The sequence below is a fragment of the Arachis ipaensis genome, chromosome B10 (genome assembly GCF_059453495.1).
Source record: "Arachis ipaensis isolate K30076 ecotype BB chromosome B10, ASM5945349v1, whole genome shotgun sequence".
Lineage (NCBI taxonomy): Eukaryota > Viridiplantae > Streptophyta > Magnoliopsida > Fabales > Fabaceae > Arachis > Arachis ipaensis.
This window is the reverse complement of record NC_142435.1, coordinates 14855972-14876996: the sequence shown is the minus strand read 5'-3', so window position 1 is coordinate 14876996 and position 21025 is coordinate 14855972. Positions and strand designations below refer to the sequence as shown.

Genomic DNA, 21025 nt, shown 5'->3' with positions numbered 1-21025 from the left:
CGGAAGGCGCAGCTGCAACAGGAGGCTTCCGATGCTCCGGGGATACCTGCATGCAGTAGCAGATTTCCCAGAGGCGTGGAGGCGCGAGGCGGGTTGATGCTTCAGCGCGGCGTCGCGGCGGCCGGAGAAGACAAGGAAGAGGGTTCCGCGATTTTTCCAGTGGTGTGGCGCGTGTGAAGATGTTTTTCAAACTTTTGGTAAAACTGTGAAAGTAGGGTTTTGGGTGATGGTTAATCTGGTTTACCGTGGATTAATTTTTTGGATGTTGGAGCCAATTGGGCTTCCGGTTTCAAGCCCAACTGCATTTAGCTTATTCTTGGCTTATATAAAGTTGGTTCCCTGGCATTATTGTTTCATATATCATAGCTAAAAAAAAGGTTTTTACATCAATAGAAGCAAAATAGATGATTGTAAACATTTTAAAAAAAAAAAGAAAAAAAGAAAGGAATTGTCACAACAATGGCAATACTTGGAAAATAGATTACTTTTAAAAGAAATATATATATATATATATATAATATATATATATATATATATATATAGTTTCAGAGATAGATTAACATTCAGTATAAAATGTTTTTGGAGTATAAATAAAGCTATGGAGTAGTACCTGAATTCATAGGAAACAAAGCTTTGATTTTGAAATAAAAGTGGAAGTATCAGTTTTTAGTAGCAGCGTATAGATAAAGAATGGGATTTTTTTGAGTTAAAGGAGAGAATGGTGCATGAAAGTATTAAAAGAGGAATTAGAGAGAGTCGAAAAAACCTTTTTTTTACTAAACGCGAAAAATGTAAAGTTGAGTTGTAATTCAGTATCTATAAGTAAAGAAGCTAAAGAGATGAAGCATTTTATTTTCGTTTTGAAGAGAAAGAAAGCGTGAAGTTAGTGGGAAGATGTGCGTGATGGGATGCGCACTTAAAAGACATGATAGTAAGAGCGGTTACCAAGATAATGTCAGTTGCAGAGTTTTGATTTTGCGAGATTTGGTTAGTAGTGGGTCGAGATTTTAGAATCGACAAGTTCATTATATAGACCAAAAAATGAATTGTCAATTCAAGGGGGTATTTGTTACTTGACCAACAAAGTATTTGTGGTATATAAGTAAAAGTTAATTACATATTTGAAGGAGGCCGAGAGAGGGATAATCAAAAGAAGAGTTCGAAAAAAAGATTTCAAATTCAAGGAAATTGGCACGAGGTTATTTTTTGGGCTGATGAACAAGTCCACAAAAGAATTGAGATAGTTTCGACAGCATGGTATTCGAGCAAGGAGTTTCGATTGGTGGCCTTTTCGATTGAGGGCGAGACGAGTATCAAGATTTGGTGAACATAGTGTATGAGACAATTATCATACATAAATTTAGCAAGAACAATTATTCTTGAGTCCGTTTTGAGGTCGACACATGACACCACGAGATTGGTGGAAGATGCCTATATATAAATAAAGTAACAGTGACGAACAAAGGGTTAGAAATTCTCTCTAGAAATACACTTTTATAGACTCTCATATCCCAGTGATTTTTTGAGATTGTCTTGAGTCAGTTTTTTGTAGGTTTTCTTCCATCTTCTTTATTTCCTCTTTACAAATTCTGTACTTTTCATTCATGGAATTTATCTTTATTGCAAAGTTAATTTCTTTTTTTTTGTACTTTATTAATTTCATCATTTTTATTTGAAACCTTTGAGATTCTGTGAAAGTCTCTTTATTTTATGTTTATAGCAGTTTTATTTTTTGAAAAATATTTTCAGTAAAGTCAGTTCAATTTTATGTCATTTATTAATTCTAAGAAATTCTTCTTTTTTTTATCATTGACAAAGTAAATATTTTGATACATATAAAACTGATATTCATAAAAAGGAGTAGGTTTCGCTCCCAAATATTAGATTTCGAACCGCTTGAATTAACTGCAATTATTGATCATTACTTTGATTGCTAAAAATCTGCATATCATCTATGATTTATGTGAAAAAATTTTACACTAAATTTATGGTTATATTCCATATTTATGTGTTTTTTTTTTAAATTGTAAATAGAAGAGCATTTTACTTGAATAAAATGAAAGGGAGAATTTTTACTCAATTGCAACAATTACAATTTCTTTACTTGTGTATCCTGATTCATTATTATATAAATCGTGGTAAGTTACTACGTTTTACTATTTACACATAAACCGTGGGAGGTTGGTACAGTTTATGACTGAGACACAATGAACATAAACCGCGATAAGTAATCACAGATTATGCATGAAAAACTTGGGTGAAAAACCATTCTAGGTTACCACGGTTTATGAGTAATCTGTGTGATCATAAAACCTCCTAAGTTACCACGATCTATGCTTGGAGGGATATAAATAATAACAATAATCTATAACAATATATAAAGCCAATACAAAAGGTTGACTATGATTTTGGTGTCCAATTTTTTTAGACTATATTAACCTTATAATAAACCATTTCATAAAGCAAATTATAAGGATAAAATAGTCATAAAATTTGTTTTCAAAAATTCAATAACTTCCCACTCAAATAAGAACCGTTTTGTTACTCCTATAACTATAATAACACATTTCCAAAAAAAAAATGCAGACAAAAATGAATATCAATATTTTCACATTCTTCACCATCTTCATACTTTATTGTTTAATTCTATGTTAGTTTGGTTTCTACTTTTTTGTATTTTTTTTGCTGTTCGTTCTTCTCATTTCTTCAATACCCTCGCCTCCATCATCTTCTATTGCCTTCAGTTGCAAAATTTTGGACGATTTTGCAGCCGTTACTGTTTTGACACGCATAACATTCACTTATATTTTTTTTCTCTTTAATTTATTTATCTCATCTATATTCTCAGTAATTCCTCTGTCTTTTTAATTTATTCTGAACTTTTTACGTATAAAAATAGTACTATGTCTTTTTTTATCAATTTAACATAAAAAGAAACAATTTTTTTTATCTTATCAATTTGATGTAGAAAGAAAATGGTTTTTTTATTTGATATGTGTTTTTATTTTTTTGATATGTCTTTATCTATTAATCATTGAATGAAAAAAGTCTCATAAATATTTTGTTAATTAATTTTTGTTTTTTAAATTACTTTGTAATAATTTTTTTTATCTTCTAAAATATTGATTATGTAGAGTATTATATTTGATATTTGAATACATAAATATTTACTTTGAAACTAAATTAAATTATTAATTTTGTCTATTACAATATTATTTGTTTTGAATATTGGCTAATTTATTTTATTGGCATATATATATATAAGACACAAGAAAGTTCGCTTAAAAATATTAATATGTTAATTTCCTAAACTATCTAAACTATTAATTATGTAGAGTATTGAATTTAATATTTAATTATAAAGACTACTTGATTTGACATTTATTAATTTTCTAAATTATATTACAAAAAAATTAATTAATTTAATATTATTCGTTTGTCACATGATTAACATATAAAAGATACAAAAAATCTACACCTACCAATGGTAGAATAAAAAATTTTCACGCATATTTTGTTAATTTTTTTTTTATTTGTAATCTATTTTACATTGGATAATATTATTTTTTATTGATTATTAGTTCAACATATAACACAATAAATGTAGCAATATAAGAACTTTGTTAATTGATTTTTCAAATAAACTGGTGACCTAAGATAAGAAATTTGTTAATTGATTTTGTTAATCTCTTTTTTTATTTTTAATCTATTTTATATTAAATAATATTATTTTTATTGATTATTAGATAAATATATAATATTTAAATGTAGTAAGATAAGAACTGTTTTATACATTTTTTATTGTTTCGATCTTAATCTATAACAATATATAAAGCCAATACAAAAGGTTGACTATGACTTTGGTGTCCAATTTTTTTAGACTATATTAACCTTATAATAAACCATTTCATAAAGCAAATTATAAGGATAAAATAGTCATAAAATTTGTTTTCAAAAATTCAATAACTTCCCACTCAAATAAGAACCGTTTTGTTACTCCTATAACTATAATAACACATTTCCAAAAAAAAATGCAGACAAAAATGAATATCAATATTTTCACATTCTTCACCATCTTCATGCTTTATTGTTTAATTCTATGTTAGTTTGGTTTCTACTTTTTTGTATTTTTTTTTTTTGCTGTTCGTTCTTCTCATTTCTTCAATACCCTCGCCTCCATCATCTTCTATTGCCTTCAGTTGCAAAATTTTGGACGATTTTGCAGTCGTTACTGTTTTGACACGCATAACATTCACTTATATTTTTTTTCTCTTTAATTTATTTATCTCATCTATATTCTCAGTAATTCCTCTGTCTTTTTAATTTATTCTGAACTTTTTACGTATAAAAATAGTACTATGTCTTTTTTTATCAATTTAACATAAAAAGAAACAATTTTTTTTATCTTATCAATTTGATGTAGAAAGAAAATGGTTTTTTTATTTGATATGTGTTTTTATTTTTTTGATATGTCTTTATCTATTAATCATTGAATGAAAAAAGTCCCATAAATATTTTGTTAATTAATTTTTGTTTTTTAAATTACTTTGTAATAATTTTTTTTATCTTCTAAAATATTGATTATGTAGAGTATTATATTTGATATTTGAATACATAAATATTTACTTTGAAACTAAATTAAATTATTAATTTTGTCTATTACAATATTATTTGTTTTGAATATTGGCTAATTTATTTTATTGGCATATATATATATATAAGACACAAGAAAGTTCGCTTAAAAATATTAATATGTTAATTTCCTAAACTATCTAAACTATTAATTATGTAGAGTATTGAATTTAATATTTAATTATAAAGACTACTTGATTTGACATTTATTAATTTTCTAAATTATATTACAAAAAAATTAATTAATTTAATATTATTCGTTTGTCACATGATTAACATATAAAAGATACAAAAAATCTACACCTACCAATGGTAGAATAAAAAATTTTCACGCATATTTTGTTAATTTTTTTTTTATTTGTAATCTATTTTACATTGGATAATATTATTTTTTATTGATTATTAGTTCAACATATAACACAATAAATGTAGCAATATAAGAACTTTGTTAATTGATTTTTCAAATAAACTGGTGACCTAAGATAAGAAATTTGTTAATTGATTTTGTTAATCTCTTTTTTTATTTTTAATCTATTTTATATTAAATAATATTATTTTTATTGATTATTAGATAAATATATAATATTTAAATGTAGTAAGATAAGAACTGTTTTATACATTTTTTATTGTTTCGATCTTAATGATTATTTTCTTCTCTTTATTTTTCTATCTTATGGACCACGTAAATTTTTCATGCATAATCCGTGGTTACTTACCGCAGTTTATGTTCATTGTGTCTCAGTCATAAACCGTGGCAACCTCCCACGGTTTATGTGTAAATAGTAAAACGTGGTAACTTACCACGGTTTACATAATAATAAATCAGAACACACAAGTAAAGGAATTACAATTGTTACATTTAAGTAAAGAATTCTCTCAATCATTTTATTCAAGTAAAATGCCCTAAATAAAATATACAAAAATGTAAGCAAATTTATTTTAAAGAATTTATATAATTTTCTGTTTTTTTATTTTATTTGTGAAAAATATCCTAATACTTTGTGTTTGTTTAATTTTGGACAACATGCTTCGTTGATTAGAAATATAGGCCCAGATTGAGACAAAGACGTGTGACATAGTAAAACTTGTGTGTATGTGTGTTTATTTTTTTTTTTTTTAATTAATGTCTGATGATTGTTTTATATGGATTTTTTTAAGAATACACATATATAATATTTTTAATACATTCTACTATTTAACAAATTAAATATTAATAACATGTCAACTAATCTATTTTATATTATTAAAATATAATCTATTTTACTCATGTATAACAATACTAAATCTATAAAAATGTCTTAATTATAATTATATACTCAATTATTTAAAAGAGGAAAACAATAATACTAACCTGAAAGTCGATCGTTCTTGCAATGTGCTAAGTTATACTAAGGCGGTTGATGTCATTGTCTCGTACATCTGCATGCACCATAACATCTGAGTATCTCAAAAATATATAAAATAAAAAAAAAAGATCCGACAAAGAGAGAAATGAAGGTTAAGAGGTAATGAGAGTGACACTTGAGGCATTGTAAATGAATTCTTTATATAGGCCTGTCTAAGTCTTATCTCGCTTACACTATAAACGAGATAAGACATGTGTCATAACACGTGTGCAAATGCGATACTTAAAACACGTGTCTTATCTCATTTACACTATAAACAAGTTATGTAATGCAATGCAAATCGATAAAATATTCTAAATTATCTATAATCATAAATAAAATATTTATTTATTTATTTAAAAAAATCAAGTTTTATATCTGTATAAATATATAAAAATAATATTAGATAATTAATATTTTTTAATCAATATCAGTTAATTATTTTAAATTATTTTATTTATCTTAAATTTAAATTTTAAAATTGGTTAATGATAGTTAACTAAAAATTATTCCCATATTTTCTCGATATATAAAATATAAGAGTTTGACCAATTTCAATTATGATTGATCCATACACAATACTTTATTAAGAACTTCCATAGTTCCATGTTAGATGTTACATGCCTTTCAGAATAGTCACTAATTATTCCTCTGCTGGCTTATATAATAATAATAATAATAATAATAATAATAATAATAATAATAATAATAATAATAATTAACGTAACATAACGTGAAAACTGATGTCAAGAATCATGCTCAAACCTAACATTTCTTCCACGACAAAAAAAAAAAAAAAAAACTAGTATTTCTTTATAGAGAGTTGGACATCGTTGGTCAACCAAACAAGTGATTAAAAGAATAAATTAAATAAATAACAGGTAGTACGAAAGAGATAAAATTTAGTTTCACATTTTCACACGGAAGCTAATTTCCAACTCAACTGAATTTATATATAGATAAATAAATACGAATTTTGAATCAGTAAACATGATAAACATATATACGGGTAAAAATGAACTTTGAACAAAAATAAATATACTCTCTTTCTTTTATATTTGTACAAATTAAATTAACTAACATGATATACATAAACAAGTAAATATGATTTTTCTTTTTTAAAAAAACATGTTTTACTTATATACATAAACAAATAAACATTTTTTTCTTTGTACTTGTAAAAATCAATTAACATGTTATACGTTGGAAGTAAATAACAAAAATAAAAACGTTTTTATTTTTTATTTGTACAAAATAATGGTTAGACAAAAAATATTATTATTTAAGAAAAAAATGTTATTTAATTAAGGGTGTATTTGACAAATGCGTTGAAAAGGAAGAAACACATTTAAACTTCTTAAGTTTCAATTTTTGGTTTGACAAACTTTTTTATTTATGAAGGTAGAAGTAATTTTACACTCAAAATCACGTTTACAAGAAGCAACCATTCTTATTTTCTGTGTTTTACTAACGGACTTTTATCCATTAACACTAAATTTTTATTTACCTTTTACCAACTTTATCCTTTATGCATGTTATTATATTACTTATGGAATTCTTATTATTTTTGTTTATATGAACTCTCTTCTTCTATTATTTATTATTTTTATTTTTTTTGTTAAATATTTGTTTGACATTATACATTTTTATAATTGTGATTTTTGTATATTATTTTTTTATTATCTTTTTATAATATAATTTATTGATCTCATTAGGTAAAGTAAATTAAATACAAAATTAATCGTAAATAATAATAATAGTAAAAAATTATAACATACTAAAAAAGAGTACTAAGAGTACTAAAAATATACTATATAAAAAACATCATAAAAAATTTGTTGATTTATTTCAATCACTACCAAGATAAATATTTAATTTTTTTATTATTTTTAATACTCTCTAAAATTTATAATTTTTATTTTTAATTAAAAATATATTTTACTAATTTTTATGTTATTTTTATTTTAGTAAATAAATATTAATTTTATTATAAAATTAATTTATAAGTTCTATTCAAATATCTAAATTAAAATTATAAGATAATATATAAAAATTATTTAAGTTGATGTCTATTTTACTAAATTTTTCATCTAAAAGTGATTTTAAATATTATAATTTAAATAACATTTATTTTATTATAATCTATTTTGATATAAAGATTGTCAAATATAAATCACTTTAACACAAACTTACTTTTTATTAAAATTAAATTTGCAAAATCAATTTTATAAATTTTAAACTAAATTCGAATTATGAAATATGTTATATTTAATATGTAACTGTCAAATAATAGCAGTACAATGTCAAGGCAAAAGAAATGAAAACATCTATTAATTGAGGTTTGAAAATTGACTAAAATATCTGAGGAGTAATAGTTAATATTATATGCGTTGGTTAGACTTGACGCTAAAAGCAGTTTGTTGTTTGTAGAGTATTAATTGATGAATAAGTGAGTTATGCAGTTACAATGTCTAGTCAGCAATACATGTGCAAGTTGGTAATTATCATAGGGGAATAGTGTAGTATATAAGTAAAGTTAGTTAGTAGTAGCGAGTGTGATTTGTTCCTGTAATGTTCATTTTTTATCTCTCAAAAAATTATTAAAAAAATGTTGGACAAACTATTTTTCTCTCTTCTCTCAATCTATTTTTTACTTAATATTTTTGTGTTTTTTATTCTCTTTCACTCTTAGAATTTATCTTTTTACATAGGGCGGTGAGCGTAGATGAAAAATTGAAGAAATCACATACTATTGAAAATTTTTTTTCGAGCGTTGAATAGATCCAAAATTTTTTGAGAATTCGAACCAATGGAGTACATTCATGCCTCATTTTCTTCAATAAATGCTAGCACATCTAGTGAACCATATCAATTGGATGTAAATGAATCAATCTAAAAATCCAGTTAATCCAGCACTAGATCCACAACTCCCTACCTCCTTCCTCCTGGAGAAAGTCCAAGAACTTCATTAATTGCAACCGTTCTTGAAGTAAAAAATTATCATGCATGGGAGAAAGTGATATCGTAAGTGCTTAGGTCAAAGAACAAGATTCAGTTATTAGATGGATCAATTCATTTTTCATAATTGTAATTTGTAAAGAAAAAAAAAGTCGAATTTCTTTAACTCTATTGAAGAATGATATTGATTTGTCATTGAAAGTCATTGCAGTTGCAAATTATTATGTGTTTTGAGGTTAAAATTGTTAATTGTTATAATTGTAATACTATTTTAATTTACAGAAATGTTATTTTTACACTACTTTTTAGCCACCAATTCATCCATTCTCACTAAAATACAATAAAAAATACGTTACGTATAAAAAAGCTAAAAAAAATACAGTTACAGTAACACAATGCACTGGGAGTGGGGTTTCCAATACAAAAGGTTGACTATGACTTTGGTGTCTAATTTTTTTAGACTATATCAACCTTATAACAAACCATTTCATAAAGCAAATTATAAGGATAAAATAGTCATAAAATTTGTTTTGTAAAATTCAATAACTTCCCACTCAAATAAGAATCATTTTGTTACTCCTATAACTATAATAACACATTTTCAAAAAAAATGCAGACAAAAATGAATATCAATATTTTCACATTCTTCACCATCTTCATGCTTTATTGTTTAATTCTATGTAATCTCTCGCGCTTTCTTCTCTTCTCGCAGAAAGGGTTCCGTTGCATGCACCTTAATTCTCTTCTCTTCGATTGCGACAACCTCACTCCTTACTTCTCTTTGATTGTGCTAACTGCACTCCTCACTTTCTTCTCTTCTCCACGATTCCCTCTGCTTTACTTCGTGCCATTTTTTGTTCTTATTATCTTAGGGTTTTGATTATAACTTTTGATTCAATGGAATCCACAAGCTCGAATGATGAGGTTTGTGTTTAATTTACTTCATATGTTAATTTTTTATTCTTAATTTGATTTTAATTTGTTTATTATCCATGTTTTATTCCTGATTTGATTTTAATTTTGTTGATTATCTAGTTATGTAAATGCTTCTGATTTGGCTTATGCTTCTGATATGTGGCTTCATTATGTCATTTAGATCCTTTTACATTATGTACGTTATGTGATTATATCCTGAAAAAATTATGTTATAAATTTGTGTAATGAGAAATATTTTGGTGATAACAAGAAAAGATGCCTTCCTGATAATTCGACCTATGCAGCTTTAATCCATGCTAATGGTGAGAGGAAGAACTGGAAAGTTGAATATGACTTGTTAACTGAAATGTTGGGATTCGGTTGGATTCCACATTTTCACATTTACAATTTAGTAGACAGTCTTTTGAGAGATATCAGTTGGATCTGTGTTGTAAATTGGAAAGAAAATTAGAGAACAAAAAGCTGTAGAAGCTGTGTAAGATTGGCCAACTTGATGCAGCTTATGAGAAAGCAAAATCAATGCTTGAAGAGGGTATTTGTTTATCACCATCTGCCAGAGATACATTTAAGGATGTGTTTCAAAAGTGTGGAAAGTTGAATGTTGTGCGGCAATTACTGGAGACAACTGATAGAGCTTGATTAATTTTGATTGAACAAAATGTACAGTCCTTTATTTTAAGAAACATTTTTATGAATGTTTGCATGTTTAAAATTTCTGCATTTGCTTAGATCAGATGATGATGCCGATTCTATGAATGTGTTAGGGTTTAGTGCTATATTTTATTATTGAGTTTGATTATATTCAGGATCTGTACTATATTTGACTACTGAGTATGATTATACATGTTTACTGAGTTTGATTATACTCAGGTTCAATGCTTGACTACTAATTTGTCTTGTTCATTCATAGAAAATTGAGAGCGTTTTTATACCTGATTTGATTTTAAATTTTTTATTATTTATGTTTTGGGTTGTTCCAAGCATAGGAATGGCATTCTCCTCTGTAAAAGATTATGAAAATTTTTATACCAATTATGCAAAAAGGGTTGGTTTTCATGGAATATAAGAACTACTAAGTGGGATCAAAATAGACAAATTACATACCAAATCTTAGTATGTTCTAGAGCTGGTTATCGAAGATAAAAAATTGATCAACTAAAGAAGACAAATCCAACTTCCGAGCAAAATTGTAAAGCTAGGACTATTGTGAAAAGGATAAGAAGATGGAATATGTGTTAACCTTTGTGAATATCCAACACAACCATGCTATTAGTCCTAGCATGGCAAAGACTAAGAAAGAACAGGGAACTAAGCTTGCATGCCAAACGGATAGCTAAGATCAATGATCAAGCTGGTGTTAGAATAAGAAACACCTATCAAAAAGCTTAGCAACTGCTGCTGGTGGCTATGATAAATTAACTTTTACTGAAAAAGATCTTTAAAATTATGTAGCAAGAAGTGTCAGAGTCATAGAAGAAGAGGGGGATGCGCAATCATTAATGCAGTATTTTCACAGGATGCAACAACAAAACCGTAACTTCTTTTACGAAGTTAAATTGGATGAGCAACATCGCATAAACCATGCTTTTTGGGCTGATGCTAGAAGTCGTGCTGCTTATGAGTACTTTGACAATGTTGTGAGTTTTGATACGACGTACCTAACAAATATGTATGACACCACAATTATATATTTCAGGTTAATTATATGCACTTTGGTTTTTGCATGTGTTTGATGTATAGGGACAGGTAGAATAGAATGAATTTGCAGCTGCTGTACATGATATATTGAGTTTGATTATGTAGTCTTATTTTTGCATATATTTGATGTATAGGAATAGGTAGAATAGAATGAATTTGCTGCTGCTGTGCATGATATATTGAGTTTGATTATGTACTCTTGTTTTTGCAAATGTTTGATGTATAGGGATAGGTAGAATAGAATGAATTTGATTATAGGTAGAATAGAATGAAACTGAGTTTGATTATGTACTCTTGTTTTTATTATAGGTATGATATGCCTTTTGCCACATTTGTTGGGGTTAACCACCATGGCCAATAATTGCTACTTGGTTGCGCTCTTCTTTCATGCGAACAAGAGAATTTCTTTGTTTGGTTATTTGATTGTTGGATACGATGTATGGGTAGCAAGCTGCCTATTGGCATATTGACGGATCAATGCAAAGCTATGCGGAATGCCATTAAAAAATCGTTGCCAATGACACAACATCGATAGTGTATTTAGCATATCACGAAGAAAATTTCAGAAAAAATAGGAGCATGCAAGCAATTTAAAGAGATTTGTGCTGATATGTCACATATTGTGTGGGATTCTAGTTCTAACGAAGCATTTAAGAGCTCTTAGACTGATTTTATCAACATATTCAATTTGCGTGATAATAATTGGTTAACAGGTATTTTATGAGTTTGAATATCTTATATCTACTGTTTGATTATTTATCATTTATTAATCAATATGCCTTACAAGTTTGATTATGCCCATTTTATAATTTTAGGTTTGTACGAAGAACGTGACAGATGGGTCTCTATTTTTCTTAGCAACAATTTTTGGGCAGGCATGAATAGCACTCAAAGGAGTGAAAGTATGCACGTATTTATGAAGGCCTACCTAACCTCAATGAGCAACTTGCAACAATTTGTAACACAATATGACAACTGTCTTGCAAATAAAGCTCAACAAGAATATGAATTGGATGCTGCCAGCTTCAATACCATTATCCCTTGTGCTACTGCTTCTACTATTGAAAAACAGTTTCAAAAAGAATATACTCATGCGAAGTTTAATGAGCTTCAAAAGGAGTTTAGAGCAAAGGCTAATTGCTTTTCAACAAAAGAGCATGAAGAGGGATATGTTGTTACTTACAAGGTTATAAAAGAGATTGAGAATGGTGATAAGATGTTTGATGTTACTTACAAGGTGTTGTTTGATTCTTCAACTTCAAATGTTTCTTGCCAATGCCATCTTTTTGAGTCAAAGAGAATCTTATACCGGCATGGTCTTTCAGTCCTTGGTCTTTAAGAAATTGCCAAATAAATGCATTCTTGATCGGTGGAAGAAAACTTTAAAGCGCAAGCATAGTAGCATCAAGTGTAGCCATGATTCAAGTCATTTAGAGCCCATAAAAAAACGTTATGATGAGATGTGCAAGCAATTTTACAATATTGCTGAAGTAGTCGTTGCATCCGAGGAGCTCACCGAGACCGTACATCGTATACTAGACTCGGTTTGGGTTATGTTGGTGAAACCAAAGGCCTCTTCAATGGATAATGTAAATAATCAAAATTCAAATGAGGTAGATAAAAATGCAAATGATTTAGATAATCAGTTTTTTTGAGAGAAATATAAACGTCCAAAAAAGACACATATTCAATAAGTGATAATAAATTATATTTTTAATTAAATGTAATTATATTTATTTGAATTGTTTTTTTAAAACCAAAAAAATTAATAAATCACATATGACAAATTAAACAACTTTCTACATATCTTTTACATTTTCAGCTTCTAAAATTGATGGATATAAACATTGCCCTTAAATTAAAAAAATATGCTCTTCAAAACAAAACCCTCAACATTCAGCCCAATTTCTAACCCGTAACCATGATATCTTCATTAAGCGCTAATACACATAATTACACAAGGAAAATGTCATTATCCCAGCGTGATAAAAATTGAACATGCTTTGCACATCACCTGTAGCAGGGGAGTGAATCCTCTCCAGTGAGAAAAAAACTGGATGGTATCTAGTGTTCAATCTAACCATTCATTGTTCTCTCTCTCTCTCTTATTTATTTCTGGTCCCACTTATAAAATTAAATGTGAGAGATCATACTGTATTCTATCAATTGTTAAAAAAAACTGGAGAGGATCCTTTTCCCCTGTAGCAGCACAAGTTGTGTTCCCTCCTCAGGCACGTGTCTTCAACTTCATCCGCCACTGCACTTCTACATGTGTAGAAGCCATAAGAGCTTCTACACGAGAGTTGCCGCCTAATAATAATAATAATAATAATAATAATAATAATAATAAAATAAAAAATTAAAATAATACTGTTTATTTATTGGTATATTTTTTTAAAAGTTAACTTTAGTTTTTTAGGAACAATATCAATTAAAAAATTAATATTTTAATTTATTGATTAGATAATTTAAAGACTAATTATATTTTATAATAACAAAGTATAATTATAAAAATTATTATCATATTATGTATACTTTGCCCCACTCATAAAATTTTCTGAATCTGTCACTAAATATACATATTTTAGAAAGAAACTTACATTAGTCCATTTTGGCATAACTTTGAATGGTTCCCACAATTCCATCCATTTCATTACAAACAAACTACAATAATGCAAATTTGGTTGTTTGGGAACGTCCAGATATTCAATTGTTGGAGTTGAGGAGGGTTTGAACATATGCAGAATCCGCAATTCCTAACATGTTGTCAAGATAACTTACCTGTTAAAAAGTGTCATGAAATTATCAAAGTTATATGATAATCAAATATCAAGACATAAATAAAAGTTGTTATAACAAAATAAACTTACAACATATTGATCTATTTCATCCCGTTTAGCAGTCATCACCAACAACAGTAACAGGCGGCAGCTTCCATCATCGCCATCATTGGCACTTTCTCTGTCTCTCTGATATTTCATTCTTATCAGTCTCTCTCTGCTTGAAATTTCTCTTTCTCTCTCTATTCAACGGCGGAAACGACGAAATCTCTCATCGCCGCCATCGTCGCCTCCCTCTTTTTCTTCTTCCCCTCGTGCACTTCTCCTCTTCTTTGCCTTGTTAAATTTCTTTTTGTCCTTCTCTTCGCCCTTCTCCTTTTTTTGTGCGTGTAAGAGCGAGAATACGAGTGTTTAACTTTTAGGATTAGGACTAGAGATAAATGAATAAAAATAGAATAGAAATTTTACTAAAATTTAAAGGTAAATTAGTAAATAAAATTTTAGAATACTAAAATAAAATAAATGTAAAATTATAAACTATTGTCATTAATTTACTATTATGTCTAAATAATTTCCTTAATTAAAAATTTTAAAAGTTTCATTAATTTCTTTTAATTTATAAAGTTGGAAACTATTGTCATTAGTTTATTACTATGTCTAAATAATTTTCTTATTAAATGTTTTAAAGGTTTCTTTAATTTATTTTAATTTATAAAATTGGAAACTAAATTTTAAATTATTCAAATTAAATTTCTAATTTTTTATTTTTCAATTAATTGAATTTTTTTTCTAATTATCAAATTTAATAGGGTAAAGTATATATTTTATCCTTGAAGTTTGTTAAAAATTTCAAAAATAACCCTAAGTTTTACTTTGTTTCAATTTTGTCTTAGAAATTTTTTATTTGTATCAAATTTACCCCTACGACTAATTTTTCAAAAAAATTATGACCAATTTAGGAATAAATCCACAAGAACTGTAACACTCTACCACACAGAGCCTTACGCTTAAGTCGTAAAGCAGAGGTGGCAAGCTCACTACAAGAAAAAGGCGTATTTGTAACAAAAAAAAAATTGTTACAAAACGTCAAAATTTTGAAACAAAAGTTTTTTGTAACAAAAAAAAGGGGTCGTTGCAGTAAGTCCCGTTACAAAAAGTTTTTGTAACGAAAAATGAAACTGTTACAATTCAATATGATGTTTTGTAACAATTTTTTCTGATACAAAAAACCAGAAGCCGTTACAAAAGTAGTAACAAATTTTGATCTTCAAGGTATTTTTCGTGACAATCTATTTTTTTCTATCAAAAAATTTTGTTACAAAATGTAACATGATTTTGTAACATTTTTTTTCTTTAGTTACAAAAGCAAATTAATTATTTTGTAACAACTTTTTTTAATACAAATTGCATGCATAATTTACTAAATTATTTTTTAAATTGACTAATATATTAACTATTTTAATAAGCAAGTTTACATCTATATAATATGCAAAAACATACATAAGTCAAACAAGATCCTTTTAGCTAAAATTGTTTTCGAACAAAATAACATTAGTGAGTACATTGATTAGTTCTACAAGTTATATGTCTTGTATAAGTTCAACCAAAACATAAAAGTTCTAACATAGATTAGTGTCTCTATGCATCAAAATATTCTTGAGCCCTCAAGATAGCATATGGTCATCATTTCAGCACTCCTGTAAATAAGAAAAACCGAAACAAAATTTTAGAAACAAGATATAACACTAATTATAATTTTTCCACTAAGTTTTATCCAAAATGTTTAGAAAAATTTTGTCAGAACCTCCCCTAAAACTTGGATATTTCCACCGTCTACGGTTCCAACAAAAACAATCAATTCACAACTTATGTCTCAGCCAATACCCAACCAAATTTATCAAAGCAAATAATAGGACATTTGTCATTTTTCAACCATGACACAAGTAAAATGTGATAAATAGATTCATATACAAATTAAAGTATACTAATATAAAATGGGAATCATCTACAAAAATGTATTAAAACCATAAGCAATTTTAGAAGTACCTTTAGGGTCTAGTTTGTTTCATTGTCAAAGCGCGCTATGAGAGAGTTCACAACAGCTTGTTGAGCATCCAATTGAGCTTTCATTTGAGCTAATTCTTCCTCTTGCCGTGTTCGTTGCTCTTCAAGTTTTTCTTTAAGCACATCTATTTCCTTTGTTAGCTCCTCACGGTCTTGCATTGCCTCTTGAAGTTGTGCTTGAATCCTTAACTTAGACTTTGGAGCCTTTATGCCATAACTTGCACCACTTTTCTCACCTCTCACAAGTAGAAAAGCTTCATTTGGAGTGAGAGGATTTTCCGAATCATAGGATTCATCGAGCATATAGCTAATATCATCCTGCACAATCTAATTTGTGATTTGAAAATGAAGATAAAATTTAACTTCCATGCAACAGAAAAAGGAAAAGGTTAGTAATGTTACATCAATTTGTTTAGCTTTTTCATTGACTCATTCTCCATTATTATTTTGATGAGTAATTTGCCACAATTCTTGAATGTCAGGCTCGACACCGGTTCTAGGATGGCGCTGCAAATTTTTTGGAAGTTTAAAATATAACATGTAGTTAAGTGCAAACGTGACATAGCAAAAAATATAAGACCAAATTAAAACTTTAAGATTATTTACCCGATCACGTCTAATAACTTGAAATGTCCTTCGACCAACAATATGTGGTACAACATGATGCTTTCTATTATCTTTGTTTCTTAAACTTTTTTCCTATAGAAGACCAAACTCACAAAAGACAAAAGGAGTTAAGTTATAATTATTTCATTGACATAAAATAGCAAAACAACATAAGAATACCTCAATGGTTGTCACAATGAAAAATTCAAACCTGAAAAGGAGGACTTCGAAAGTAGGACACCAAATTCTCCCATGTCTCCGGCAGAACATTATTTGGTGGATTTTGAAGGCGCTCCTCATCAGTTTGATACAACTCATAGTGCTCACGCAATCTTGAGCGCCAACTTCGATAACATATATTAGCCTTAGCTAAAATTATTTTGCGCATTACTTGCGTATCTGCTATATCAAACTTTTCCTACATAAGATTTGTCAAAGTTAGTTAGCAGAAATAAACCCTATAATATACATAATAGCATAAAATATAAATATGTATTACCAAAACAAGGTCGCATATTTTTTGCTTGACATCATCTCCAACTAGGCTCCATTTCTCTACATCCAAAGGAGCATTTTGTCTTGTAACAATACCCACTTCAGATGCAAATAGATTAGCATAGATGCCATTCGGAGCTAAGTTCTCCAAAGAGATCGGCAATTCCAATTTCCCATTTGTCTTTGTTTTGATAACCCTATTTGTTGCAATCACACGCGAAGGTCCCCTTTTACCAATATGCCTATCAACAGGGGCAGTGGCTGGTGCTAAAGTAGAGTCTGCCGGGGCTGCCGGGGCTGCCAGGGCTGGGGTAGGGGCTGTAGGGCCTGACAGGGCTGGGGCAGGGGCTGCAGGGGCTGGTGCTGGGGCAGGGGCAGGGGCTGTCGGGGCTGCCGGGACTGGGGCAGGTGCTGGTGGTGTAGAAGTAGATGCAGTAGCCCTTGTCAATCTCCGTGTAGCCATTATGTTACGCAATCTACAATAAAGTTAAATGAGATAACATTAAAAAAATGAAATAATAAAATATCTACATCATTTAATACACAATTACACAAAAGAAAGCACATCAATCAAAGTTGGACATGATTCAAAATATATTATACTTTTCAAAAAAGTTAAACAAATGGAACAAAGAGTGAATAACTTAGCAATTGCAAATATGATGTGAATTCCTAAAGTTTAACTACTTTAAAGTCAATCACCATCCTATACAAAAAGTGGATAATTTAGCAATTGCAAATATCTTGTGATCCCCAAAATAAAAATACTAAGAAGTCAATCACTATCATTTGAATCTTCTCCTTCTCCTTCTCCTTCTCCTTCTCCTTCTCCTTCTTCTTCTTCTATAGACATAGGCACGTCCACACTTGATCCATCTATGTCACCTCTGCCCAATTCCATCAACAAATTGATATCACCCGAAGATGGTACTTGATTAAAGCTTCTCATTTCAGCTTGTTGGTATGCCTCTTCTCGCATGATATCTTACTCAAGCACATCATATGTATTGCGAGGCTTTACTCGGACCACAGTACACCAATTAGGCCTTTTAATTTCCTTTACATAGTATACTTGCTCAGCTTGACATGCTAAAATGAAAGGCTCATCCTTATATCTAACATATGTGACATCCACATTTATGAATCCATACTCATCTTTACAATATCCCCTACTTTGATTTCGTCCTACTGGAGGAACATTAAACCACTCACACTTAAATAAGATCACTTTATGTTTTCCAACATAATCTAACTCAATAATATCAGTCAACATGCCATAATAATCCACACCCCCAGTCAATTCATCTCCCTTCACAACTACTACACTATTTTGAGTCTTCAAAGATGCTTCATAGTTTTTGCTACGAAATGTAAAACCGTTGATAGCACGTGTTTTGTAGAAATGTGCACGTCGATCAGGACCTCTTGCTAGAGAAAGTAGTTGATTATTCACCCGTGCACTCCTTACTTTGTGTAGATCTGAAATCTACATTAATGAATAGCGATTAAAACTACATACTACCAAGAGACTCTTCAATTCTACAATTATCAAAGTTTAATCATTTACCTTCCTTTCAAACCATTTCACAAATTGATCCTTGTGCCTTTTCTACAGATTTCTTGGATTTTCTCTTGTTAAATCTGCCATATGTTCATCAACCCATGATTGAAGTTCTTCACAATTCTTCAGCACATAGAATTGAGCTTCTTTATGCTCTAAAATACTAAGTTTCTTGTATGCCCCTTTACAACTAAACTAGCCAAGTACTTTGAACACAGCTATGCCTCACATAGGTTCATTCTCGCCATGGTCAGAAATCTTAGAATTTTCATCCAAATATCTCCCCACAAGGGTCATTGCTTCTTCAGAGATATAACTCTCAGATATTGACCCCTCAGGACGTGCTTTGTTTCCCACATAACTCTTTAGTGTGCGCAAATATCTAAAATTGAATTTTTAAGGAATGTTAGAAACTTACATATAGAATACTATAAGGCAGATTCTAAGTTGTTGTCAATTCTAAAGGGATAACCTCTCAACAGAGTACATCCAGCGATATTGAACTGGTCCGGCTAACTTAGCTTTATGGGAAAGATGAACGGTTAGGTGAACCATCACATAAAAAAAAAGCCGAAGAAAAAACCGTCTCTAATTTACAAAGTGTTATTGTAATATGGGTTTCAAGTTTGTCTAGAACGTCCACCTTCAATTCCTTCGAACAAAGCTCTCCAAAGAAAATACTTAGATGTATCAACGGTTCACAAACTTCTTTGGGTAAAAGCTCACGAATTGCAAGTGGTAGCAACCGTTCTATTAGGACATGGCAATCATGGCTCTTCAAGCCATAAATTTTGCAATCTTCAACGTGCACACACCTAATATTTGATGAATACGAATCAAGGAACTTGAGTTCTTTCAAGAACTGACAAAGAAGTTTCCTTTCATTCTCCTTCCTGGTCTTTGACAATGTATATTTGGCTATCGGTATCACAAACTTGTTGCCCACTCTACGAGGATGAAGGTCTCTCTTGATACCCATAAGTTGAAGATCAGGTCGTGCATTAAGATTGTCCTTTGTCTTTCCATCTAAATTTAACAGTGTACCCAGTATATTATCGAAGACGTTCTTCTCTATATGCATTACATCTAAATTATGACGTAACAATAATGTCTTCCAATAAGGCAACTCAAAAAAAATGCTTTTCTTTTTCCAATTTCCAGCCACCTTGTCATGCTCAGACTTCTTTCTCTTTTTAGTCTTGTTCACAAACTCCGTTTGTTCAAAAGTCTTGAATTCTTCTAGGACATCATAACCAGAAAGTGGCTTAGGTGCTTCGCCAAGTTCCCTGGTATTGTCAAAAGAACTCTTATTCCTTCGCCATGGATGATCATGCGGCAAATAGCGGCGATGACCCATATAGCAATGCTTGTGTCCATGTTTCAGCCTTTTAGAACTAGTTTCTCTGTGACAACATGCACATGCTAGTGCACCTTTAGTGCTCCAACTGGATAACATGGCATAAGCTGAATAATCATTTATTGTCTATAAACCTACAGCAGACAACTTAAAATTCCGTTTCTGAACCACATCAAATGTTTCAACACACTCTTCCCACAATTCTTTCAACTCTTCAATTAACGGTTCTAAGTATACATCAATAGAATTGCCAGGGAATTTAGGGCCTGGAATAAGTAGAGATAACATCCAATTTGAATGTTTCAAAACCATCCATGGAGGATAGTTATATGGAATGAGAACAACTGGCCAAGTACTATAGGAAATGTTCATATTGCCGAACGGATTGAATCCGTCACTAGCAACTCCAAGCCTGATATTTCTAGCATCACGTGCAAACCATTTGTGCTCCTCATCAAATGTCTTCCACACCATCGAATCTGCTGGGTGTTTTAGGACTCCATCATCAAGTCGTTTCTCTTTATGCCACCTTATTGCTAGCGTTGTTTCTTCA

At 29.4% G+C, this 21025-nt stretch overlaps 2 protein-coding genes across 2 annotated transcripts; one reads left to right on the top strand and one right to left on the bottom strand.

The window, feature by feature from the left end:
• The first annotated feature begins 12525 nt into the window (after positions 1 to 12525).
• LOC107620192 (protein FAR-RED ELONGATED HYPOCOTYL 3-like) lies at positions 12526 to 13264 on the top strand. The gene is made up of 2 exons (XM_016322393.2): positions 12526 to 12846; positions 12935 to 13264. The coding sequence occupies exons 1-2, from the start codon at positions 12526 to 12528 to the stop codon at positions 13262 to 13264; spliced, it is 651 nt and encodes a 216-aa protein (XP_016177879.2).
• A 5275-nt stretch (positions 13265 to 18539) lies between these two features.
• On the bottom strand, positions 18540 to 20472 carry LOC148579219 (uncharacterized). The gene is made up of 4 exons (XM_088489203.1): positions 19931 to 20472; positions 19345 to 19497; positions 19135 to 19195; positions 18540 to 19040 (listed from the first exon to the last, which is right to left on the bottom strand). Exons 1-4 carry the CDS (start codon positions 20470 to 20472, stop codon positions 18540 to 18542), a joined length of 1257 nt encoding a protein of 418 aa, XP_088345329.1.
• Between the last annotated feature and the right edge of the window lie 553 nt (positions 20473 to 21025).

Coding starts and splice junctions, on each gene's coding strand:
- LOC148579219 (XM_088489203.1), bottom strand. CDS start 20,472: ATGGGTCATCGCCGCTATTTGCCGCATGATCATCCATGGCGAAGGAAT. Junction 19,196..19,344: donor CATGGCGAGAATGAACCTAT/GTGAGGCATAGC, acceptor AACATATGGCAG/ATTTAACAAGAGAAAATCCA. Junction 19,041..19,134: donor AAGGATCAATTTGTGAAATG/GTTTGAAAGGAA, acceptor TCATTAATGTAG/ATTTCAGATCTACACAAAGT.
- LOC107620192 (XM_016322393.2), top strand. CDS start 12,526: ATGAAGGCCTACCTAACCTCAATGAGCAACTTGCAACAATTTGTAACA. Junction 12,847..12,934: donor TGTTTGATGTTACTTACAAG/GTGTTGTTTGAT, acceptor ATGGTCTTTCAG/TCCTTGGTCTTTAAGAAATT.